At 43.4% G+C, this 27,784-nt stretch overlaps 1 protein-coding gene across 2 annotated transcripts in view; it reads left to right on the top strand.

Annotated features, from left to right (window-relative positions):
• The window catches only part of PTPN21 (protein tyrosine phosphatase non-receptor type 21), a 339,336-nt gene that overhangs the window by 269,892 nt on the left and 41,660 nt on the right, over window positions 1-27,784 (top strand). For both annotated transcript variants that reach the window (XM_078660017.1, XM_078660016.1), the window contains one exon: window positions 10,864-10,992. In XM_078660017.1, the coding sequence (XP_078516143.1) occupies window positions 10,864-10,992 (129 nt within the window). The remainder of the gene's footprint in view (window positions 1-10,863; window positions 10,993-27,784) is intronic.

The following is a 27,784-nucleotide window of genomic DNA, read 5'->3' as shown; positions in this document are numbered from 1 at the left end:
TAAGCCCCTGTCAAATGGAGAAGCTCTTGCCTTACTCGAATCGTATGAACAACCTGCCTGCAATAGGGAGGAGAACATCAAAACAGTACCTATTGACTCTAACAGAATGTACAGAAAGAATGACAGGAAAGCAATTCACCAAAACTTACAACATATCCAGCTAACAGCTTCCAAATCCGATAGCGAAAAACTCGTTAAAGCACAGAAACCCCTGAATTGCCTACTACTTAATTGTCGCTCGGCGACTAAACATGCATCAGACATAGCTGCCCTCATCATTAATAAGGAAATTGACCTGGCCATCCTCACCGAAACATGGCTCAATGAATCTTCTTCTCCTACCATGGATCTCTTAATACCCCCACAATACAACATCGTCAGATTAGACAGACCAAAGAATGTGGGAGGAGGCATAGCTTGCATTCACCGCTCAGAGATTGAGGTCTGCCAATTCCAATCTGACCCCCTAGAATCCTGCGAATACCTTGGTATTAAGGTGAGAACACCAAATAATCAAAACTGCAACTTGCACGCATTCTACCACCCACCAGGAGAGAACGCAAAGTTCACCGAGCAACTGATGGAGATCATAACAACCAACTCTAATTCGGAGGTCAATAACATATTCCTGGGCGACTTTAACCTCCACTGGGATGACGGCAATGACAAACTGGTCAACTCGCTCAAAGACTTCCTCAGTGAGCGAAAACTTATACAATCTTGCAACAAACCCACGCACTCACATGGAGCGACCTTAGACTGGATTATTTCAAGAAAGGATGAGGCATCAATCCTCGCTATAGACCCATGTGATTGGTCGGACCATCATACCATAACATTCGCGTTACCTACAATGAAAAAGGGCAAGACCGTGCAACCACGCAATCTCAAGAAACTGATCAGAGACACAAAAGAGGCGAATATCGAACTACTGGTCGAAAGGTGTGAGACAGACCTGAAACCACCCAACAATAAGCAGAATGTTAATGAGATGACTGACCACTACCTAACCTCAATTGGCAATATCGTTAATGATTCCATGCCCCAAAAACTGAAAAAAGTCGCAGAGAAACCAAAAAACCCTTGGTTCAATGAATCACTGAATGAGGATAGGCGCAAACTGAGAATGGCCGAAAGGAAATGGAGACAGCATCCCTCCTCCCCTGAACTGAAAGCCCTCAGAAAAACAAGGAAAGAATATAACAAAAAGATTATCAACTCCAAAAAAGAATTTATCAGATCTGAATTGGACAGTGCATTAAATAGACCACGTAAGCTCTTCGAGATTTTAAAACTACAGTCGAATAAACTGGCCAAAACGGTTCATGAGAAGACAAAAACACCCATAAGTTGCGAGGAATTCTCTGCACACTTCACGGAAAAATCCAAAGTGCTAGAAGTTGAACTCACAAATGCAGCAACGAACATTATGACCCTTCCTCCACCTAAAAATGAGGCCATTGTCTCAGCAGAGGGTCCTCAAACAAAAAATAAGGCGAAATGGGACACATTTGAACTATACGACCAGGGAAAAATAGCCAAAACGCTGGCGGAACTTAAGCCAAACAACCACTACCAAGACCCTCTACCGGGAAAATGTGTAAGAGAAATCAGCCACACTCTAGTTCCGATATGGACCGATATAATAAATGCCTCACTTACACAAGGGACCCTCCCGGACTGCCTAAAAACAGGGCAGATAATGCCCATCCTCAAAAAACCTACGGCTGACGCAACTGACCCGAACAACTACCGACCAGTGACCAACATCCCTCTACTGGCCAAACTCATTGAGAAATGCGTGCAGGGCCAACTAAGTCAACACATCGCTAAATTTTCGCTACTTGACGATTGCCAATCAGGATTCAGAACTGGTCACAGCACTGAAACTGCGATCCTGCATATTGTCGATGACGCCCTACAAGCCCTAGACCGCAATCAAACATGCTTATTGATCCTCCTAGACTTGTCATCAGCTTTTGACACGGTAAAGCATGAATTGCTAATGACCAGACTACAAGACAGGATGGGTCTGTCAGGGAACGTGCTGAAATGGTTCAATTCTTTCCTACTGAACAGGACTCAACGATACCTGGTTAACCAAGCAATCTCCGCCCCGAGCCCCAATGCAATCGGAGTTCCACAAGGATCAACGCTCTCCCCAGATCTATTCAACTTATATGTTGAACCTCTCACGGAGATCCTTCAAGAATCACAGGTATCCTATCATATGTATGCAGACGACACGCAACTATACATAAAAATAGCCTCCCTTGAGGACATCGACCTAATGAACAGAACACTAAAGAGAGCTTTGCGATGGTTAACAATAAACCATCTGAAACTAAATTCCCAGAAAACAGAATTCTTGCTAATTTCACCGACAAAGAGCCAATCTGAAGTTAAAGAATGGACCAAACTGGTGACGGCGCTAAATTGTACCCCGACCCTAGTTAATTCAGTCAAATCACTTGGAATTATATTAGACGAAAACCTCGACATGAAAGATCATATTAACGCAATGGCCAAGAGCGCCCGCTTCCATTTGAATTACTTAAGGAAAGTGAAACCCTTTATCTCAGAGTCGGATCTAAAACTGGCTATCCAATCACTAGTCATCTCGAGGATCGAATACGGCTGCACCACATTAGCGGGTCTCCCGAAAACAGCCACAGCACCACTAAAAGCCTGCCTCAACGCAGCGGCTAGACTCATTACGGGAACGAGAAAATTCGATCACATTTCCCCGCACCTGAAAGCACTAAACTGGCTACCTTACGAGGCCAGAATCCAAATGAAGATGGCCTGCATTACACACAAAGCGGTCCACCACAACACGCCTAGATACCTGGCTAAGAAACTTAAGCTTTCAGGAGGTAACAGAATAACCAGAAGCGCAAAAGAACTACTACTACGACCAGCCTTTTTCCACAAGAAAAAGACCTACAACCGAGCATTCTCCGGAGCGGCCCCCAGAATATGGAACTCCCTCCCTCCAAACATCAGGATGATTCAAAATACCATGACATTCAAACGGGAACTGAAGAGCCACTTGATGAGTAAATACCCGACATAGAAAAACTAAGATGACTGAGACGGTCACCTACAAGAATGGAGGTCACTCCTCGTCATGAAACATGACTGTTGCCGTGTTCAAGCTGAGACTAGACACCTATAACTATATCTCACAGTCAAACATTATAACTGCTACCTCATTGTATTTATCTACCCATTTCATCCTTGCGATGCACTTGAATACCTTATAACCCTACCCCACCGAGCTAGATGTGATATTTCTGACCTGAGCTCAGCCTGCTCGTCATCTATTGCTAATTGGGCATTTAATAGGGGTATATATATTTAATTCACGTCCCTACAATACACTGCCTTCTACCTCATATCTATTTGTTACTATTAATGTTAATATAATGTCTATATGTCATTTCTTTCTATGTTAAGCTACTACTGCTAATTGCACAGATAATAGGAACACTCATATCTAATCACAGCGTTGAGTATAGTACCTGCTACCTCAGATCAATTTGTTATTATCAATGCTATTTGAATGTCGATATGTGTATTTCTTTCCTTGTGAAGCGCTCTGATACCCACGGGTCTTGTCCGCGCTATACAAAACTCTATAAATAAATAAATAAAAAATAAATAAATACATGGACCCAAACAGAGGAGGGAAAAACCATACAGAGATTTACATTCAAAATACTTTATTTTGTTCATCAGCCTTATGTAACTCTAAATCCTGGGCTTTGCATGTGAACCTCTCACAGATTTACCTTATGCATAATTCTGCCATCTAATAGCTCAGTCAGAAAGTTCACTTTTTATGTAAAAGTTATACATTCTGGATGGTGACCATTAGTGTGGCTTTAATGGGATATGAATTCTTCTCCCATAATACTCCATTGGGTTTTATTGTAGGAGAGGGACTGGGAAAAGTTGATTGGTTTGCAACAATTTTCAAAAGGGGAGCCATCAACAATGTCACTTTGGAATAAAGAGGTGTACTCTACATACCTTCTCAGTCCCTAAAAAGACTGCAGACAATGACCTATTCTGAACCTCCACCCACTGAACAGATTAGTCAGAAGATAAAGGCTCAACATCACAACTACCATATGTGATTCTACTGATGCAATACATTTAAAGGATGCTTACTATCATGTCACTATGCACCGAAGACACACACAAATATATTTTATGAGAGGTACAACACATTGCCAGTTCATAGAGTTCATAGTTGTGCCTATGTCTGCACCAATGATGTTTACATATTTATGATGAATTCTTCTACTCTGACTACGGATTACTCACATTTTTAATTACTCCCAGATGCTAGACCGGATCCAGAACTTTTTCAAGTAAGTGCTCCCACATGTTGATAGGTGACACCATCAGAGTCCGTGGTGGCCCTGTCCCCTCCTCCATAAGTAACATGCAGCAGCCTTATTCAGATTCCACCCTGGCATGCTGTTTTCAGTTTCTTTTACTTCTGCACTCTAAAACGTTGATCGAGAGCTCTGTTCCTTAAGTCTGTTGATGATTTGCCGCCCCCCTAAACATCTTTTATTGGACTTTCTGCTGGGAAAATGTCTCACCTGAAGACCACAGGCTTCCAACCATACTCCACATGCAGAAAGCACATATTGGTTACAGATGCGCACAACGTTTGTATTGGGTCAAAATATGATTCAAAGTTATGCGACAAATGTTCCCGTATGCATCTTAAGGCCAGTCCGGAGGAGGCGACGAAACCATAAGTCACCAAGCACAAGAAATAAGGCCATTCGTGTTCCAAGTCTAAGGGTCGTAACTGATCCAGGTCAATGTCCTCTGGTATGTCCAAGATTAAGTCAAAAGACAAGCCTCCGCTCAAGCACATGAAGCTTAGGTGGGAGTTTTGACCTGCTGCTCGTGTTCCAAGGAAAGATCACTCAGTTTACACTCCAAGGGCCTGACTCCACGTCAGTTTTCTGACTCCAAACCCGTTCCCCAGCTGGGGCAGATGCACCGCAAATTTCCCGCCCATTCCTAACTCCGCAGTGGGTCAAAGCCTTCAAAGAGGCGTTGCTGCAGTTTTATCAGAAGATTCTGGGTCCCTTTTCCCTTTGGGGCTCCTTTGGCCCCATAGATCTGTCAGGGCCTGCAGTCAGACTTCCGGTTCCGGGGCCGGCTCCATCTGACCATGTTAGGAATCCTCCTGGCTCCCTGCCACCGCAAGACCACACCCCCACAAGTGTCAGAGGCCATACTTTCTCAAGCCTATTATGTGTTGGCCTCTGCTCCGGGGATGCCAGTTGTGGATCCATCACCCACTGCCACTTTTGGATCCAAATTGAGTTTGACTAGATCTCGGCCAGTCTTTCGCTATGAGACTACTACAGCACATGGAAACATTTTGCAGTTGTGTCTGTGCCTTGACGTATGTACTAATGACAGCTTGAGGACACTTTTGGGTGTGATTCAGATGCAATTCAGGGAATTCAGAATGCCCTACATGACAATGATGGTGTGGAGGTGGTTTTGACTACTTGCTACCTTCTCACTATATTAATGCTGGCCTGTAGTTGAATGTCCAGGATCCCAGTAGCCTTGATACCTCCTCTGATATAGAATTTGGCACCCCATTGGGACAGCTGATGGGAGAAGGTCTATGTTTTGCTGTGGTGGCCTGTAATGATGCAGGACTGCAGTTACCTACTGTGGAGACCAAAGCAGATCTGCTTACAGAAATCTTTTAGTCTGGCTCTTCCACTTCAGTGCCCTTTTTGCCCTTCATTGAAACTGTGACAAAGGCCTTGCCAGCAGCAGGACCAAAGCTGTGTTTGGCACCACCAGTGAGTTACCACATTGGGAAGCACCATGGTTCTGCTCCTGGTAACCCAGTCTTTCTGGCAGAGCAATGTAGCACCTGACACCCAAGAGCTTTGTGGTTTTTGCTTGGGCCAGCAAAACGAATTGAGTTCCTTTTCTTCTCCCCTCATGACAGTGAATAGAGTTGCATTGATGCATTAAGCAAGAGGGTTTTCCTCGCTCACAGCTAGACTTTGAGATCTCACAAAGCAGTTTGCTTGTTAGGATACTAAAATCGTGCTCTTTTAGACCATGGTGATCGTGGTGAGCAAATTCTTGGCCAGTTTCCGGGAAGAGTTCTGCAGTACCTTTGCCCAGGTAATCCATGATTGACAAGATACAACAAAACTTATTTTATGAGCTGGGTTCGACACTGCAGACTGCATTGGCTGCACTATGGGCATGAGTTTGATGATTCAGCATCATGCTTGGATGCACACCAAAAGCTTTTCCAGGGACCTGTAGGCGTCCATGATAGACATGCTGTTTGTTGCATCCAAGCTGTTTCATGGCAAGAGTGACTAAGTCTTAGTAGCGGTTCCAAGACAGCTGTACTTCAGCCTGCACTTTTGGGAAATCTGTGGTCCGCCAGTCCTGGGGACTTCTTACCCCATATCCAACCATCCCAGCTTGTGCAACAAACTGTACTTTTTTAATGTTTTTTTTTACTCCTGAGGGTGTGGTGGATGCAGAGGCTGTGGACACCAGAAAGGTCAGTCTTCTTCCTTGCCATCTGCAGCGACCACTGACAAGCCACTCTGACTCCCCCTACAGTGGTCATGTGCAGCCAATGGAGGGCAGAATAAATTTTTCTATCTGACTGGCGTGCAACTACTTACTCCCCTTTCTGTTTCTACCATTTCTGTTGAGAAGTTTGCAGGTCATGCCACCATTCTTGTGAAGGAGGTTCATTCATTGCTGGTAAAGGGGTGCTAAAGTTTCCACAGACTCCTTTATGAGTTTTTCTCTAATGATGCTTACATAAATTCTGATGATGGCCAGCAAGAACTGGGCTTAGATCATCCTGAATGCAACAAACTGGGCTTGGAGGGTCTGGTACTCTAAACTACAGAGCTTGTGCATTATTCCTCCACTACGTTATCCTCTTCAGGAGGATGTACTGTACCACAAAAGAACATGGTTCTTCATCTGAACCTCTACAAACAACTCCTCTACATGTGGAACTGGGTTAGTGATTTTGACTTGAATGCAGAGAAGGTGGATGTTCTCTATTGCCATCATTTTACCAAGTTGATCTATTCTCGCCACTTGGCAGAGTTTGTGGCTTGGTGTGAGGACCGTCTGGTCTATCTAGTGCTAATAAAGCTTACTGAGGTACTTCTGTGTGTTCTTTTTTTTGCTCTGCAAGGTTTTTCTGTGGACGCCATTGTAAGTTATTTGTAGGCTTTCCTGTTTTCAGTTTCTATTTTTAGTAAATTCTGGTGGGGGTTTTCAGTGTTTTAAATACCTTAAAAAACAGTGTTTCTCAGCTGTTAACACATTTTTGCGCTTTTAAAAATAACAGAAACAGTGTTTTTCCGGTGTTTATGGGATGTTTCGCTTTTATTATCGCTTTCTTTCTGCACTGATTGTGCATGTTTAGACAGTGTGCGTACATGGTATATGAGATCCAAATATATTTTTACAAATCAAACTTACTGTAGTACACCATACAATACTTCTTTACTAAGTCTTTGGACATGCACACTCAGCCTTTCCTTCCCAAGTAAACATTTATCTGTGAAAAGGCCCTGTTAACCTCCGAACTGGAGATGGGCAATACCAAAACAGCCAGTACACAATTTGCTAACTCTGGCCACTGACACAGCTTTCCATGCCAATACTGGTGCACCTGAAGCTTGCAACTCTCTGGGATAGGTTGCGCAACATATGTGTTGAACTGGGTGCATGTGCCCTCAGTTATTGAAGCAGTCATTTATGAAGCAGTGCTTTTCAAAGTCCGAAGAAAATTTCCCTTTATGGAAGGGATCTAGAACTTGTGCAGAGTACCTCAGTGAGACTTTATTGACTTCAAATGCCCTGTTTGGTGAAGGGACATTTCAATGCATCATTGCAAGCCATTTCTCATGCACTGTAAAAAATAAAATTTCCTGAATTGCTCCTCAACATTTCTTTGCTTACCAAGTGGCAATAATTCTAACATGTTGTTGTACCAGTCACTAAAAGTGTCACCTAGCTTACTCTCAAGGAGATGTTTCACATCTACACCAGTTATGCTGAACGCTTGGTAGACCAGGGTGTTTTCAGACTCTAGTTTTTTTATTATGCTCACTACAGCAGTCATGTTTTCCTAAAAATCTAAGAATGCAGTAGAGTGTACTTTTTTCACATCTCTATCAATATGCCACCAGAGATCCTCACATTTCTTGCCTTTGACATCATCACTAAGCAAAAATTATTTAAACGGTCGCCACATGGATAATGTAGCATTCAATGCCTCTAGGACTGAGAACCACTGGCTAAATTAAATTACACAATTAGGATGACTCTTTCCTTGATGCCACACAAAGTACAACATGAGAAATGTTTGTGTTTTAGTTCCTGCACATAATGAAACAGTGCACCGGAATGGACTACAAAGTCAATAGAATTGTTCATTAACTGTGAAGATTGTAACAATGCTTTCAGCATACCATCTAGCAAGTGGCAAGGATCTCATATGGGGAAGCACTTCAGCTAAGGTATCTATTTTGACAGGTCATCACACAACTTTTTCATATACATAGCTGAATTACTGCAAATACAAACAATATCACTCCAGTCTTTGTTGAACTTGGTAAGAACTTTTTGCAGCAGCATTCCAAGTGACACTGCATTCCTTGTTTTACAAACATCTGGTGTTAGGTTTTCACCACTATCTTGGTGACAGCACATATACCTGTCACTACACCTTGCATTGAATGTTTAACGCATGGTTTGCATGGCAATTCACCTACTATCAATACTGACTCGCTAGAAAAGGGAGCTGATGTATCAAAGGATTTTATACATTCTCTGTCTGTGGGTAAATGTGATTCAAAATATTGTGAAAGATTCTTATGAGACCAGCCATTTTACCCATCAGTGAAATAATCAAACATAGCTAAAATATCAAATATGATTTTGATATTTCCTGATTCTCCAAATAAGATCTAAAACATGCTTCTAAACCCTGCATCTGTAGACCAAAAGATCACACAACTGAAAAAAGGAAGAAGAAACATTATTTTAGTGTAATCACTGTTAGCCCAGTCTTTCTTGCTGCTGCCTTGAATAACAAAGTTACATTGTATTGGCCCTTTCAGGAAGTAATAAAAATGACTCTTTCACTCACCTTTTCCTTTCTTTGAATGACATTTAGTTTGTGGTTGCGAAGGTGTTTTTTCAGTGGGCTATTTTCCTTTTGGTTGGTTTTTATCAGTTATTATAGGTTTAAACCTAAAACAGGACTCCCTAGTTATTTGTTGGGCCTTTTTCCATTTGGATGATCGTAAGTCACCAATTGGAATGCATTTTTAAAAGGACTTACATACATGTTTTCTCCTGCCCTTTTTATTATGTCGCAGTGGGACCTTGATTAGTTTCTTACTTTACTGATGTTCACATCCTTTGAGCCTATGTGTAGTTGTTCTTTGAGGAGCATCAGGTGGCCAAGGGAAGGGCTGTTCAGAAAAAGACCCTTGTATGATGAATTGTTGTCTAGATCAAGATACGTTCTGTTTTCCCCAGAAGGAGCTTCCTGAGCACCTTCAGGCATATTTCACCATAACCAAAGCTGCCACTACTGCTTTAGTTGGGGTGGGTCCGGTGCATGACATCTTCTAGGCTGTTCTCTTTTGTGAGCATCTGTCCACAGCATGGTATTCTTGTATTAACTCCACATGAAGGCTCAGTTTGCCTGCTTGGTCCTGCAGGACTCCTGTTGTAAAGTCCATTCTTCACACCCACCAACTTTCATGGGGTGCTGCTTTGGTATCTATTAAAAAAATAGGAATCCACAGTTAGAAGTATCCATTAGAAGAATAAGATGCTTAGCTTTGGTAATGCTCCTTTTGGTGGATACTGTAATTGCAATACTCTATTTACAGATTCCTCACCGTCCTCACTGTTTTTTTGGCTTGGGCTGCTGAATGTTAATAATGTTCCATATTAGGTTTTGCACCGTATCACTGTTTTCAATCTGTCACTGATGCTCCTCATCTTAGGGCACAGTAGGGGTCACTTTTAGACTAACGGCGGTGCGCAGGGATGGTGCCTCTATCCATATCCACTTTCTGAGGTGGGACAAAGCCGCAGGGGAGTCAAAGTGCATTGCCTTCCGGCTCCAGGAGCAATTGTTGGAAAACGTTCCGGATCTAGTCTAACGTCTGGAGCAATTTGAAAGGCAAGGAATTTGTTGTTAGATAGAGAATTACCAAAGGTACCTAAGGTACCTAACTTGTCCAACAGTGCATCTCAGGAGGTCGTTAATTAACACATATACCTTGGAGCAGTGGGTGGTAAATTGGAATTAAAATAAAAACTGAGTTGCGGGGTATGGAGTGTTGCTCCCACCATGTGAAATGCCCCAGGAAACGTAATAAAATATGTTGATCATGGTTGGCTCACTTCCGTGGGGCTGGGCCGTAAGTGGTTACAGTCACTCAGATAATGGACTAAATGTTGAATTGACTGGTAATATCTGACTACATCTTCTTTATTTCTTAAATAGTTGACAAAGTCATTACAGGATATTTGCTGATGCTTTAGTTGTACTTTTATGTTCTGTTACAGATGAAAATCAATAAAAATTTATTTATTAAAAAAATAAATCCAGACTGAATCACATTCAACATAATTTTCCTGCGAGTGAACATGGAGACCGAACATACAGTTCTTCTCCATGTATAGTAAAGCATGATGTCATCTTAGAGAAAAGCTACACTTTATCATGCATTCACTTAGTACCTAGCAACCTTTCACTGTTATACATTTTTCTTGAACTTTTTCCAGGTCACGGTTGGTGGAGAAGAATGGGACTATATTGCCACACAAGGCCCACTACAGAATACTTGTCAAGATTTTTGGCAAATGGTGTGGGAACAAGGCGTTGCCATCATTGCCATGGTAACTGCAGAAGAGGTTAGTACCCTTTCATGAAGTATACTATTTATCTTGTGTGAGTTACTATGCTGTAAAAATAGATTTTTTTTCCATTGAAATTAAAGAATAAATGGAGTGTTGAATGTTTGTCTCATTTTCGTTGAACGGTACACAAGTTGGAAGTTTCTCACAGCATAGAAGTTATAAAATTGTAGATTTTGCAAAATCAAATGTATTTGGTTTTTAACGAAAAAAGTCTTATAAAACTTCATATCATACATTAAATAATTAACAGCCACAATCCATTAAAATAAAACAAATATACTATATATATGCTTAATAACTCTTAATATGCTAAACTAACATGCTTTTATTCAATTTTCTGAATTACTTTTAAAAATGATACAATTGCAATTATAACGTCCATAAAATGCCTGTGTTCTTACCAGCAGTGCATCATAATGTGATCCAATCTCATACTTTTCAAAAATAGATTTTAATATGTGCTTGTGCTGTACAGCAAATTATAAGCAATCCAAGACTAAATCTACAACATCAAATTTGACTCTATGATTAAAATTGGAGAACTTTTACGGCGGACATTGGCCCTTTTGCTCTTCAAGCCGTATTGACCCCTGGTGCTTTATTTTGGCATCTGTTTTCCCTTTTCTTTATCAGTTAAGTGTATATTTTGCATTATATCATGTCTTGAAAGATAGGGAATGTGTTTGCGATGATACTTCTGTGCAAGTGGTGTGTAATTACCTGTCCATATTGAAATGCTCTTGCGAAGTGCCCTGTCACCTTAAGCTGCACCCTTTATATTAGAGCCCCATAGTGGCTGCAGTTCAGGATGACTCTAAAGAATGGATAAATGTGCTATGACCAACTGAGGAAGTCTGTATTCAGGGGTGGGGGGAGATATACCATATTTCTACTGATGGTTTTACTCATGGGGGAGAGGCCAGTAGCCACCTCCCTATCCCTTTCTTTATTGCTCTTACCCCAACCTTTCCATTTTATCACAGATTGAGTGGGCCTGTCTTGTGATGTGGTGGGAAAGAGTGCAGAGAGGAAATCTCTCTCTAATGTATGGCTCCTCCAAATGAAAAGAGAACTGAAGACTGGTGATCGCAATGAGATTTGCTTTTAAATTTTGTGATTTTCAGACACGATACAACGTGTTAACTAAGCTTTGTTGAAGGCGAAATGAGACACTCCTGAGGCAGACTGGTGATACCAACACTGGAGCAAGAATCTACACTGGTGCATGGAAGCAGAGAAAGTCACTTATCAGAGTATAGCTGCACTAGCTCATCTGCCATGTCAATATGCCACTTGTGAGAGTTTTTACCTAACCATACTTAAACATGCTCCAAAATCCATGGAATTAATTTGATTTCTCATAAATTAATATATAAATATTCACTGGTACCTAAAGGAGCTTTCATTAACGTGCAATAAACAATGAGCAATAAACAACGAAGGACCAGTGGCTGAGATTAAAAAAGAAGTATAGAAGAAAAGTGAAACAAGCAGAAATGAGTGCAGCATAAACCATGTATATATCTCTTTACAAAGAATGGTATGACCAGTGCTTAGTTTGAGCAAGTGATTGCCAGTGGGGCCCACCGGCATACAATTTTGGGGCTGAAACGTAATTTTCCTCCTCAGATTTTACACAGAGCAAGGGAGAGAAAACAAAAACAAAAGGAGGAAGAGAAAGACAGAAAACTGTGGCAAAGGGTAGAGCAGGGATGAAAAACAGCCTGCAAGAGTGGGATAAAGAGGCAGGCGGTGTCTGTTGGTTGATGAAAGAGGAATATGGTGGAATCAGGACTACACAGCCTTGGTATTCAGCACCCCTGATATTCATTGCGCTGGCCGCTAACCAAAATTTCTGGGGCCTTGCACTTATTGTTTTACTTATAAAGTACACTGTATGACAGTTTAGAGTTTTACCACATCCTGATATGGGCCTTTGACAGACTTTTCAATATTGTGACAGATCTATTTTGTAAATGCATTCCAAGTCTCCTTGCCAAAATAATCCTTTTTTGTGTTAATTTTCCCATGAGCATCCATCACTGTGCCTCTACTGGTGCTTCAGCTAGGATGTCAATAATACCATGCTTGTAACTGATGTTGCGACAAAAAAGTGTGACTGTTTTATGGTTTTGACGGACATAGGTCGCAAAGACCATAAGATGGACATTTGGGACCACTTTCTCCCCTCAAATATCTAAAAATTTCTCAGTACATCCTGAATTGCCTCATGGATTCTGCAGCTAACTGTGGGTTAGTCAATAGGCACTGCCATCACTTTACGCCAACATGCTCAAATTTGCCCTGCTGGCTTTTCTGGGGATTTGAGGTTACTCTGATGAACATGCCCTTCAGTGGGAGTTACTTTTTGGTGACAAGACCAACTCCTCCATGGAGCGCTGCAAGAATAGCAGGGCTACGGCCCGCTCACTAGACCGGACTCCGTCTGTACGGCAGTTCAGGCAGCAATGTAGAGTGTTTTGCAGCAATTCAATTGTGGCAGAGGTAACCCTCTCATCCAGTCCTGACACATCAACAAACTTACTGGTTTTTCCACACCAAAGGTGTACCTAAAGGTCAGCAGCGGCAAAATATGTTGTCCTCACAAATCTTGGCTAGATCTGCTACTTCAGGACAGCTTAGACTCCTCCCTCTATATACACCTCCATCTTACTTTGAGGTGTGGGGGGGGGATCTCCTTCTGTTCACCCAATTGAGTGATGATCATGATGGGCTGCTGGGTCATCCAGGGGCTAAGTCCCATCATTCCTGTCCATTCCTTCATTCCGTCTGGCAGGACGTGCTGTCTGGCACATACCTCAATTCTGGGGGCGAGGTTCTTTCCCTGCTGAACAAAGGGGCCATTTAGTTGGTGCTTCTGCATGTAAGGGTCACAGCATTTTGCTCACTTTACTTCAAGATTCTGTCTCTGAGTCAGGGTCTGCTTGTCCTGAAGGTGCAGATTGGTTGGTGTTCTCTGACTTCAGGACGCCCACTTCCAACTTCCAATTCTCTATTTTCATAAGTGTTATTTGAGATTCACTATGAGGTCCCAGCATTATCAGTTCGCAATCTTGCAGTTCTGCTTGATAATTGCACCCTCATTTTTTCACAAAGGTGCTAGCAGCTCTAGCAGCTTTACCAAGATATTCAGGAGGCCATGTGTTTCTGCAAATGGATGACTTGGGTGGTGAAGGCGGAGTCCACGGTTCTGGTTAAGGAGCATCTACTTCACAACCTGCTCTTTACTTTCAATGCCCAAACGTCCCACGTCAGTCAGAAACAGAGGTTGACCTTCAAACATGCTGTGCTAGACATGACCCACATGAAGCCTTTCCCTCCTTCACAGAGGATTGTGGATATTCGGGAGATAATTCTGAGATTTCATACTCAACCCATCTCCCGGTCCTACAGGTCTTAAACATACTCAGCCTCATGCATCCTTTTGACTCCACTCACTATCAGATGACGAATGAATGTCCTGCCGTGCCTGTGACGCTAGGGGCACCAACACCAAGGCTCAGGTGCAGATATTCCAGTTGATTCATCTGGACCTGTCTGGATGGATGAACCCCTCCAGTCTTGATGTAGGTCGTCTTTTCAACTGCAAGGACAAGATACCATGGCCACACCTCCTCACTGGACTTGGTTGCCGATCTGGGCAACATTTTGATGCAAGTACTTTGGGCCATGTAACAGCAGTGCTTGCACATAGATGTGCTTGAGATGCTAGTGGGCCTTACCTTCAAGCTTTCTTCTCCAATGTCAGAAACCAACATTCTGCTCGATCACCCATTACATTAATAGGGTGGCTTTGGGAGGTAAATCCCTTGTGACTGCAGCAGAGGTGAATGTAATATTTCTTAGCTAACGTGAAGGAAAGTTTCAATTATATCAGGCAAGCATTGTGCTGTATTTCTTCGCTTTTATAATCTCAGCAGCCTATCATTATATAACCACTACAAATCTGGGACTACCACTCCCATGAATCCCAACAATAAAACAGTCCACCAATAACCATTCATCTTTTCCATGTTAAACTTCCCACTCTGAACAACACTCTTTTTTAGCTGTTCAGCAGTCAGAAATTAGTGTTTTCCTATTTTTCTTAAGGGTGGCGGGGAATGAGGGGCCATCTCCTACTGAAAATCTTAATTTTGCTCAGATACTGAAAAGAAACAACCTTAATCAATTGCTCCCTGACAATGCTTGACAGTTGTGATATCGCTTACTTGAATTCCAAGAAGACAATCACCAGCAACCCATAACATTTCAATGCGTCAACAAGAAAATATACTCCACCTCAATGAACCATCCTGTGTTGTCTAAACGGGAGGATTTGAGTCCTCGTCTCACTGAGTGGGATAATCTTTGTCTCTGTGTCCTTAATAGAATTGAAATTTCCTTTATGTTAGCTATGACATTTTACATTCTATCTCAGGACTCAAGGCTTTGAATTAATCTAATTTAAAGCTTGTCAACAACCAACAATGCTACTCCCACCCCTGGTTTGAAATAAAGTTTAGTAAAAGTAGAATTGGAGGACTAATCTACTGCCCATAGAATATCCACCAGGCGGCCCCTCAAGGCATAGGCCTTAGATGCCATAGCACCTCTTACAGAGTGTGCCCTGACAATAGAGACTCTGATTTCACTCATTATCCGAATGTATGACGGAATTCTGCATGCGTTTTTCACGCATGCTTTAGGAACTGCGTCTTTTGAGCGAATGCGTCTTAAGCACGCATTTGTTCTGCATGTAAGTCGTTTTAACAACTTGCCTTAGGGGGGCGCTGGATATTGCAATAGTTTAAATTTACTATTCCAACTCCAGTCTGCGCACCAGTAGGGAAGGTGTTGGACTTTAATTCCAACACCACTTCCACATTACGCCCCGCCCCCCTAATGCAAGTCGTCATAATGACTTGCGTGCAGAGCGACTGCGTGCTGAAGATGTATTCTTTCTGCTTGTGACGCTGTGAAAGCACAGCATGTTTGGGGCTTCGTCCTAAAGGACGTTTCTCTCATTATCCATTATATCCAACATGCTATGGTTGCCAGGTTACTGGTTTGAATATTTTTTTAAATACTATGAGGAGTTTCATCATTCCTGAGGCCTCATCTCCCCTGTCAATCTCTCATAAGCCTGCAGACATTTCACCATGCACAATTTGGGGTTGCTCAGAAAAACAGGATAGTTAACAATCCTGGTAGGAGGTTTTGTATGTCTGGAAACCGTTAACGAAACTCCAACCGGTGTATACCCTCTAGCAGAGATGTGAAAGGCTCGAATGTCTGACACCCATTTACAGGAGTACAAATGCCAGTTTCCCAGTCAACTCCTTCCTAGAAAGAAATTCATTGCTCTTCCAGCATTTCATGAACCTCAGAACCACACTGAAGTCCCAAAGGCGCACATATCTTGGCTCAAGGGAAACTGAGAGCCAAATCCCATTAGGAGTCTATAGACAAAAGGATTCCTTGCCACAGAGACTCCAAGTATGGGGAGATGACTTGCCGATATGGTTGATCTACAGGCATGAATGGCGAGGTAGGCAATACCTTTCCCTGACAAGACATTCACAACCTGATATACAGCTTCCCCCAGGGAATTGATACCTCTTCCCATATACCAGCAGGACCATCTGCACCACGCTAATTCACATCTCTTGACCATAGAGCCAGACCATCCCTTTCTGATGATGTCTGTAGTCTGGTCCTAAAGGCCTGGGACGCTGAACCATCTCTTGTCGCCTTCCACACCATGAGGTGAAGATTGCCCATCTGCACCAATGGGTGCCAGTTGCCATCCGGGGTAGACAGATTGGAGAATCCAAGGAAAGTTCCAGAAGAGCTGGAAACCAAGCTTGCCATCTCCATGCCAGTGTCACCAGCACCAAATTCACTCTTTGCCTCTTGATCCGGCCTGTAAGTCTTGTGATCATATAGAATGGGGGAAACACGTTATTCACAGACTGTCACCAGTTCTGGAGAGCTTCTGCCAGCGGGTGTGGCCTCCAGCAGAAAAATTGTGGAAGCTGGTGATCCAACCTTGACGCCAAGAAATCTATCTAACCGGGGCCCTACTGACTCTTGATCAGCTGAAATACAGCGGGATCCAACTACCAAACACTGGAGTTGCTGAGGTGCCTAGAATTCCAGTCTTTCCTGAAAGACATTCTGCTGTGATTGAAATCCTGTTCAAACAGCTGCCAAACTCCTTGGCCAACTCTGCTAAAATCTTTGACCTGGTGCTCCCCAGCCGGTTGATTTAACGAACTACAGGCACATTGTCCTTCTAGAGCATGATTGAGCAGGAAACCTTGTCCCTTGTCAAGCACTTCACTGAAAAGTATCCTAGTAGGAATTCTAAAGAGTTTATGTGAAGTATTGATTCCTATTGCGACGAGGTCCTCCATTTCTGTGTCTCCACACCATGCTCCTCAGCCAGAGCAACTCTCATCAGATTCTATTGTGAATTCCGGAGCTGACCCCAAAATGGGTCTGCCATTCCAGGCATCGATATGGTGCAACCACCGATGCAGCTCCATTCTAGCCTTCTGTGTTAAAGCTATCAGAGTGTCATAAGAGATGCCCCTCCTGAAGTGCAAGGTCTTCAGCACCTGGAGGACCAGATAGTGGAAAAACGCCCTCAATTGAAGACGCCAGAAGGCCCAATATTTGTGCCAGAATGGGAGCAAGGTTTGGCCCCTCGTGATCATTCTCCTGAGTTCCTTGCGGATCAGGGCTAGTTTGACTTTTTGGTAGTCAGAGATTCGTGCACGGCATCTCTGACGAATCCCAGAAATGACATTGCTTTTCGGTGTGCATTCTGATATCTCATTGTTGATTATGGATTCTGGATCCTGAAGGACCGATCTCGCAAACCCCAACTCCTGAGTCAAATGGTCTGGGTCCTGATTCATGAACAGGATGCTGTCTACTTATACGATGATCCTCTGGCTCTGTGACCTGAACAGTTCCACCACCGGCTTGAGATCTTTGGTGAAACACAAAGGAGCCAAAGAAAGCCCGGTTTGTAAGGTTGACCCCTCCACACAAACTGAAGAAATCTGTGTGGGCCGAAAATAGAGACTGTAAGGTAGAACATCGGGAATGTGAGGTATATGAGGTATTCTTGAGATCTACCGTTCAGTGTTTGAAGAGCAGGATATTCCTGAGCATTCCCTCCATTTTGAAGTGGTGATGCACCATCCAGCAATTCAGTTCCTTCCGTTTGATTGACAGGTGGCAGCGCTAGCCCTTTTTCTGGACTAGAAACACATTGCTGACAAAAACATTCAGGTGAATGACCCCTTTGTCTACAAGAGCATTGCATTGCTTGTGAGAATGCAAAGTCCTAGGGTAGTTTGGTCTGCTCTGGAGTCTTGTTGAATTCTTTCTGAAAGCCTTTTACTGCTTGCAGTACCAAGTGGTCCCCGGTTATTTTTTCCCAGTTGTCGTGGTAATCTGCCAACCTTCCCCATGTTTGTAGTTTGAAAGAATGGGCACTCCTTACCTGAAGGTCCACCTGGTGCGTTGTTGGCTACCCAAAATGCACATCTGCCACCGCCGCTAATTTGCAAGTACCCCCCAAATTTTGGCTGATCCTGCCATTGGGACTTTTGAAACTGTGATCTGTGGGAAGGTGGGTAGAAGGCGTGGCCAAATAAGCACCCCTTGCCTGCCCTGGCCCTCGCTGAAACTTTGTGTCTGAAGACAAGTTTCGTCGATTGTTGGGCTTTCTCCAATGAGGAAAAGGTAGTTACAAATTTACTCAATTCTTTTATGAATGGATCCCCGAAAAGGCCTCCCTTTACTGTTTAATCTATCTCCGCGTAGCCCAACTCCCCTAGTTTGGGATCACTCTTAATCGGTAGAGAACGATGCTTCTGTGTAGATGGCACACTCTGCATTGCCAAGGAAACACTGCAGGTTGTGCCCAACCCTAAAGAACATCCAGAAATATTAAATTAGCAGTCTCTTTTGCCTCATCGGCTATGTCCAGGATTTTAGTCAATGGGCCTAGTGTGTCCAGGAGCTTATGTGGCAAGCCCACCAGGATCTGTTGATCTCCTTCTTGGGATTCTTAACAAATTTGGTGATGAAAGTGGCCATCTGTCTCCGGACTTAGAGCTACCCTACCTGTTAGGGCATATCTCAGATACTCTGCCCTTGGGGGCCCCTGACCTATTTAGTGGTTTCCTTCCTCTGCTGTCCACACATTGGGCCACTTTGTTTGCCGGATACCACTCAACTGAGTATGGATGGTAAATGTAATCAGGGCATAGCATATCAGCTGGCTTCTTGGCCCCAACTGTGTTCCCAAAGGGCCCATTCTCTAACCTGGGTAGCTTGAGACCACTGTTCTGTCGCCAGGGTCTACTGGTACTTGGTTCATCCACTGGCTGTCTTCCAGGTCATGTTAAAAACATCCCCATCCTCTAGATCCCCCCTTTAGGGTATTATCATCCTCAGTGGGGATAGTGTCAGGGGCATGCTCATCCTCTGTGTCCTCAAATGATGATCTATGCATATATAGGAAAGCCTGTTGCAGCTATTCGAAGGCATCAGAGAGAGGAGATTTTGAAAGCCTTTTCACTTTAGATTACTCCGGGCTCCCCACCAAGTGGTTCAAAGTTTAGCATATTTTATTTAATTTTAGAGATGTTAGGCTCACTAATCCTCCCGAGGGGATTACTCTGTGCTGGAGCAGTCAGTACAGGTCACAATTCCATAAGATGATTGAAGATCAAACAGCCATGTTTTCAAGGGTTTCTTAAAAGAGAGTAAGTCTGTGCAAGAACGTAGAGGTAAGGGTAACTGATTCCAGTGTTTGAGAGCTAAAACAGAAAAAGAACGACCACCATATCTGGCTGTACGAATACCTTTTGGGTGTAGCAATGGTAGCTCACTGGATCTGAGCAGTCGTGCCAGGATATGACTGCAAAATGTTTTTAAGATAGCATGGTCCCTTCCCATGCAATGATTAAAAAACCAAACACATTAGTTTAAAAAGTGCATGCTTTTTTATTGGAAACCAGTGTAGGGAACTTAATAAAGGTTCAGAGGGATATCGCAAGGAAGATTACAGACAAGGCATGCTGCTGTGTTGTGTACCACCTGAAGTCTAGAAAAAAGTCCTTATTTCCTTGCGACCATAAGGGAATTCCCATAGTCCATGTGGCTCTCTAGTAACGCCTGGACTAGGGTTTTCCTTGAATGCAAAGGATTCCAGTGAAAGGCTTTCCTAAGCATGCCCATCAGGCCGAAACGGGTCCCAGAGATAGATTTAACATGCTAATTCATGGAAAGATCATCGTCCAAGAGAACACCCACATTGTTTTACGAGTTTTTTGGGATTCTGGGACAATCCATGTTTGAATGGTCGCCAGTCGGTAGACTAGACTGAGGGACTTTCCCAAAGAGTAAGACTTCCGTCTTACTAGTCTTGAGCTGAAGAAAATTAGCCTTCATCCAGAAGGCAGTTAGTAGCACGCAATTTTTAAATTTATTTTGGTAAATTCTGTATTAGAATCCATAGTGATGAAAAGTTGTGTGTCATCAGCGAATGAAATCATATCGAAGCTGCATGACCAGATAAGCTTGGCCTGGGGAGCCACATATATGTTAAAGAGAGTAGGGCTCCAAATCAATCCCTTTGGCACCTCTTTATCCAAGACCATAGTTATAGAGTTTTAAGGATCCATTTGTACTGTATGAGACGTTTTCCACCAATTTCAGAGCTCAACCTCTGACACCAAAATCTGGATAAGAATTGAATGGGATATGGTATCAAACGCAGCTGATAGATCAAGAAGAATCACAATACCCAAATTCCGTTGAACTAAGGCAAGTCTGTTTGTGTCAAAGGCACAGTAGCCTGACTGGGAGGAATCTAACAAGGAGTTGGATTCTAAAAAAGATACCAATTGTTGATTTACCCAAGACTCCGTAACTTTCACGAGAAAAGGGAGCAATGATATTGGTCTGTAGTTTTGCAAGTCTGTAGGGTCAGCCATAGGTTTTTTGAGAATGGGTCTGACCTGAGCGGCATTCCATTTAATGGGAAGGGTTGCTAAATTAAATGAAAGGTTACACAGGTCTATGATAGGAGAAAGGCGTATTGGAGCCAAGGTGACTATAATATAAAGGGGGCAGAAATCTACAGGAGATCAGGTTTTGATCCTTTTAAGCAGATCCAATACTTGTTTAATGGTAGCAGGATAAAAAAAACTCCAAGGTGGTAGGCTGAGTACTAGCTAAGATTCTGGAAGGGCTAGTTTTGTCAATGCCACATTATTTAAGATTGGTTTATGTTTAAGATCTTTTGTTCAAAGTGTACTGCTAGATCATCACAGAAAGCCTGGAATGCTGGGACAGTAGAACTACTCACAGTCAGATTGGTGAATTCATTAAAAAAGTTATGAAGCTCTTTTGAAGAATTCCCAGGCAGAGTTTATTCTATCACCTATGTAGGTCTTTCTTGCAGTATAGGTATTATCTTAATGCAGATTAAAAAATTAGTTTATCCTCATCTGATTTGGACTTTCTCCATTTACGATCATATTTCCTACATTTTTTCCCCCTCTTTAGGGATTCAATGTACCACAGAGAAAGAAGGTTTTTTGTTGTAATTATACTCAATTTCAGGAGTGGATCATGTCGAAACACCTGCATAAACATGTCCTCAAAATTGCATTAGAATAGGAGGGTATCAATATTGCAAGTCTCTCCACTGCCTTCATAGATGTCATTGCTCATTGTAAGTTATGTTATGGGCCAGAATCCCCTGGAACAGTCCCTCCCAGAAGTACAGTAGGAAGGAGCTGTGAAACTAGACAAAATCTCAAGGTTGAAACTAGTGGAGAACCAATGTTTTGATTTTAGCATAAACAAATGCTTGTTCAAGAATTCTGTTAATAAAGCATCTTTGCCTAAAAGGAAAATATTGTATTTTCAGGAGTTACAGCCAAACTCCTAACTTGATTTGCAATCCTGGGCCTGTTGACCACTGCTGGGGGACTACAATCCCCTGTCACCACCTGGAGCACCAAATCGCTCTTAAAAATGTGCTACAGTTCCGCAGCGCGGGGCGTGCCCGGGCTAAACCCAAAGGAAAGGGTAGGCCAGTCTGTACCCGTCTGAGACTGGATAAGGCTGGGCCCCCTTCCTCACCCCCCGCAACATCAACCATTTTGGGGTAATTCGAAACACTTTTTTTAAAATTTGCTCTCCTTTCATCTCAAAGGTGTGGGATCTTGCCTCTCCAATAGAGGCTTTTGTTTGGACATTGTGTGCTTAAAATCATCTGATGACTGGTGTTTATATATTATATGGGGAAATATTGTTTTTGTTCTCGGTTTGTTCACCTAGTAAGACCATAGGCAAAAGAAAGCTGCCGGGGGGGGGGGGGGGGGGGGGGTGAAGGGGAACGCCTGTCCAGAGCCCCCGCAAAACCTACTGTGATCGATCGTATGTTAGAAAGAACAATAGGGAGAAGTTAACGCTGAAATTGAACTGTCTGAGAGAAGGCTCTCCTTGGCCGTTGGTTAGATGCATTGCTAGAAAAGGATAATTCCCAAGCCAATACCCTCATCCCTGCAAGATACGCTATTATTATGCCTGACATGTTAAAGTGCTCTGGAAACAGGGCGCAGATCCAACCCCATCAAAGAGCAAACAGCCTAAGGGCCCAATTTGAGCTAAAGATAAGTCATAAAGTTCATAAGTCTACATAGCAGAGACATGCTGCTGCAGAAAATCAGGGGCCAGTGAAAGCCATTGCTACTGTATTCCAATCCACATGTGAACCTACATGTGAAGACATGGCATCCTGTTTCTCTAACTAAGACCTTGTGGACCTTTTTATAGAAAAAAGTAGAGTCCCTTAGAGACGTCATCAATCAGGAGCTCGCCCCCTTATTTTTTTCTAGATGATATGGAGTCACAAATAATGGTCTTAAAAAGTATTTTAGAAGAAAAAAACGGGGGACAGGTATTATGAACACTGTGGACCTACTTCTATCCTACACAATCCCAGGGGTATATGCCCAACTGCTTGAGGGTCCGGTATAACTGGGAGGGAGGGAGAAGGAATCAATACATGCCCCCATAGTCTCCCAGAGCATCCACTTTGCTCACCAAACAAAAATATAAATGACAAACCAGGATCATAGCGAAAAGTTCATGGAAAAAAACAATGCTCTAATAAGGGTTCCCACAAACTATCTTTGAGTGTACCCCTTACACCATTATATTAAAGGATGTGCCAGTGCTTTTAAATGAAAATAGTGAGGATTACACAGCACTACAAAACAAGATGGTGGATTGGATAAAAATAAATTCCAGATGGGTGGAGGATCTGACACAGGAGGTGGTGCACAATAAAGAGGATGCCATGGTTGGCTGTTCACCAAAAAGAGACTGCAGTCGATTGCATAACAGTAAATTTCAGAAGACCATTCATTGTTGAGCTATTACTACAAAGCCTGGCTCAAATAACCCCTTGTATGAGTAAAACAGAAGCCCTCCCACTAGGATATTTTTATAGACCCCATAGATATAGCATATCAAAGACCTTAGTACAAGATTACTGTAAATAAAAGTGCCAATCAGACAAGTGAAAGACAACAGGGCGGGTATCAGAACCAGAACTGTAAGCGCCATTTTTTTTTTTTGGCAACAATAAAACAGATATGCCCCAGTAACCCATCTAGATGACCAGGACTGACAGGAGGAGGTTATGTAGCATGTTAGTAGGGACCAGAGACTCAGGATCTCTTTGGCCATTCAAGGTCCAGGCTGGGGGTCTCTAATACTATAGTATAGGCAACACGAATGAGCATTTAATAATTAAGTTAATTAAGTCCTGGAACGTTGTGGGTGTGAAATCAAAATTGAATAATCTGTTTTGGCAAAATATTATAAAGTCTGCCGACCTAATATGTCTGCAGGAAACTTGGCTCAGGGAAGATTTTCATATAAATGGATTTGTCTCCATCCTAACACCAGCCACTTCCTCAGTTAATGGACGAGCCAAAGGGGGCTTGGCAATACTCATTTCAAATTTATGACCTATTGTTGTCAAGAAAACTTCAAATAAATCCCCGTATTTCTAACTGGCTTACTTGAGTATAGACCAAAAGGTAAGTTTAATTACCTTTTACAACGTTGTTTTAAACAATACGCGTAATATGATTGTTATAGATTTGGGAGAGGAACTGAAGACATTTGCAAATAAGATGGGTTCCAAGTACTATACCTTTGGGTTGGAGATTTCAACACGAGTAAATATCAGAACACTAATATCACAGTTTGTGGCTTTTTAGGTTGTTACAGGACTGAACCCCTCTTTCCTATAGGGACTCGTTAACAAGCTCGTATATAAACTAAATCTGGAATTGATAGAGCAGGAAATAAAAGAAAATGGATCTGTGGTGCCTATGTTTGATGTAACTGGGGCATACTTCCTCCATTGACCACATAATGATTACTGCAAAATACCTAAATCTGATAAAAACCCTCAAAATGTAATGTACTGTGCTTAGTAATTAAGCTGTGTTAAATCTCACCCTAAATATCGTCCATAATAAACCAGAGGTATTGGAAATAGCAGCCCTTATTAAACCCGTGAGGAGAAATAGGTTACCTTAAAATAGGCTGGTGTAAATGAGCCAAAAACACATGAAAACATTATTATGGAGCAATGGGAGACTTTTCACAAAATAACTTAAGCAGTTGCCATACGTCTAAATATCCCAGCTAAAGACCTAGGGAAGAGAAGAACAGACCTAGGGTGGTTCAGCTCCCAATGCACTAGAGCAAATGAGGCCCTAAGGAAGGCTTTGCAGGAAACCCTTGAAATAGGGAAAGCATCAAGGATCTATGAATGACTTGTAAGATGATGCTAGCCAGAAGGAAAAGAGGAACTTCAGGAGCAGGCTTGGGCAGATTTAGAACAGGCAGCATAAAGTGTCGATAGTAACCTGTTCTGGATAACCGTAAATTCCCTTTCCTTAAAGAGTATTCTTTGCCAACCAAGCAGGTTTCAGGTCCACCAGGCAGGGCCACGAGGAGCAGGGAGAGTGTCGCACGTGCTGGAGCTCCGCATTGGCAGTCCCCTGCTAGAAGTCAATGCTGTAGCACAAAGAGAGGGCAGCCAGACCTCCGCATGTAATGGCGATGCAAGCAGCGAGGTCTCTGTGTGAACAGGCCCATTCTCAGTCGCAAAGAGCCCAAAAGTTTGATTTCAGTTCCCCAAGCCACACAAAGAGTCCAGAACCTGAGGGGCAGTTCTTGGGGGTCAGGGACCTGCTGCAGCTGAGTCCAGGGGCTGGTACAGAATGTTGGGGAACCTTTTATGTCCCTGAGGCTCAGATCAGGAGGCCAGAAGACTGGCCCTTGGAGCCACTCTGGTGTCCTGGGCTCAAGTGTGAAGTTGTAGTTACTGTATCTTCTCAACCAAGAAAGAGGTCAGCACAGCAGGGCAGCAGTTATTTCAGAGTACTAGTCTGCCATCATGACAGTCCTTTCAGCAGCTCAGCAGTCCTTCCTGACAGAGTATCCACAATCCTGAAGTGTATTGAAGTGGTAGTGTCTGAGGTTCAGTATGTATACCCAGATGTACCTTTGAAGTGGGGTAGAGGTTTCTAGAGGTTTTCCTTTGATGTCCACAGGCATCCTGCTTCCACTGTCCTGGCTCTAAACTAACTACAGGGGGTATGCAGCTCTTTGTGTGGAGGCAGGACCCAACCTATTGAAGTGCAAGTGGTGCTGTTCTCAGCTCCCCTCCCTTCCTGCCAGTGATTGCTCATCCAGGCACACCTAAGCTTCCTATTGTGTGTGGCTGTCCAGGAGGAATACACAAAGCTCAACTGTCGGCTACACCCAGTCATGTGACCCAGATACAGGCTATAGGCACTAAATAGCTATGGACATGTAAAACGTAAAGGTACATGTTCTACCTTTTAAATATACCTCACCCTATCCCCTGTGGGTTGTCCAGGGCCTACCTTAGGGGTGACTTCCATGTGTAAAAAGGGATGGTTTGGGTTTGCAAAAGGTTGGTTATAAAACTGCACACACAGGCTGCTATGGCAGGCCTGAGACACGGTTAAAGGGCTACTTAAGTAGGTTGCACAATAAGTGTTGCAGGCCAACTAGTAGCATTTAATTTATCGTCCCCGGGCCCATGCAGTGGCACTTTACTAGTGTCTTATAAGTAAGTTAAATATGCTAATTGGTGACTGGCGTACTGTTTTGGGGTGCAAGTTCCAGTTGCACCTTGCCCAGCCCCAAGGCTGGGCTGGGCAAGGTGTGCCGCCCATGTACCGACCTGGGTTGTGAGTTCCGGTTTGTTAGAGGTGAGACAGGCTTTGTGTACCGCTGCGCAGCTCCGTGCTGTGCCATGCCGTCAGCACTACTGTACTTTTCAAGATTTTTATGATCGCTGGGCTGCAGCGGCCGTCTCAGCAGAACCGCTCCCCACTATTGGCTCGTCAATAGCACGCAATTGAACCTGCATGCCAATCGATTGCACAGCGCTTAGTGGACTTGAGCACTTAGGTGAACCTTATAGAAAACAAAATTTGTTGCAGCCAAGAGGAATGGTTGTGTACCTGCTCATGTGCTGCTATCATTGATAAGCGGTCATTCTCCCCAGTCTTGTCCGAACTGGCTGCCACAATGGAGGGCAAAGTCTGCACCCCTGCAGGTAGTAGATTATTACTAGCCCATCACAACCAAAGTATGGTGGCTGTAAACTCAGCAGGCCCACTCTCCAAACCAATAATTGATAGACAGTCCTAAGCTAACTCATGGCACAGATGGCCTTTTCTTACACAGCACAATCTACTTTCTAGTTCCAGTGAACCAAGTTGCAGCTCCAACACTCGGCCAGCAGGCAAGGGCACTATGAGGGTCCATCTTGTCCAACGGAGCCAGGCGTGCCCTTCTCCAGGAAGGCCAAGAAAATACTAAGAAAACAGCACAAAAGGGCTCAAATTTCCAAAAGTGTGGCGTCTTTGCTAATCACCCAGACCTGCCTGCTCCTGCTGCAAATGTCCCGCCCAGTTGTATGTGATATTTGCCTCAAGGCCGGGAACCAGCAACCCGACAGCCACCGTGGAAAAAGGTCCCAACCCCAAAACCTCCCTACCTACAAAGCCATATAAAGGGAGGGCAGGACTCTGGAATAAGCCCAGCCCCATAGAACACACAGCCCCACCCCCGATAACAAAGAAGAAGGTGGATGCTAACACCCAGGCTGAAGCTACCTGGGAGTCCAACTCACATATCAGAGAGGGCACCACCTAAGACCCTACAAACACACCTGCACCTAATCTCTGTCAGACAAACGCTCTGTCTACCTCTGGTTGCACCCAAAGTGCTTCTCATGCCACGGAACCAACCACCACAAGGGCAGGGTTGAGTGCCCTGGAGATAGAGCTAACTCCTCGAGACATTACATCAGTGGGTAACACGACTTCTTAAATAGTGTCAATATACTCCGCCTACTTAAGCACACCATCCCTGGCTCACATACGATCCGATGACCATGCCTAGGTTAGGTCTAGAGTCTCTCAGGTGACACAGCGAGTCAAGGCCTGTGCCAACAACCTCTCTTAGCCGCCATGCTCGAGATAGCACCTAAGTTGGCAGAATGAAGGAATTGAAATCAATCAGAGATATATCCATATGGGCTTAACATTCCTTCCCAGAGAAAGGGAGCTCTATCTGTTTTAAATGGAACAACCAGTGTGGTAGAAATCCAGCTGAGTAGAAA

Source organism: Lissotriton helveticus, chromosome 9 (genome assembly GCF_964261635.1).
Source record: "Lissotriton helveticus chromosome 9, aLisHel1.1, whole genome shotgun sequence".
NCBI classification, from domain to species: Eukaryota; Metazoa; Chordata; class Amphibia; order Caudata; family Salamandridae; genus Lissotriton; species Lissotriton helveticus.
The sequence above is the reverse complement of the archived record's forward strand: the minus strand, read 5'-3'. Positions and strand labels throughout refer to the sequence as shown.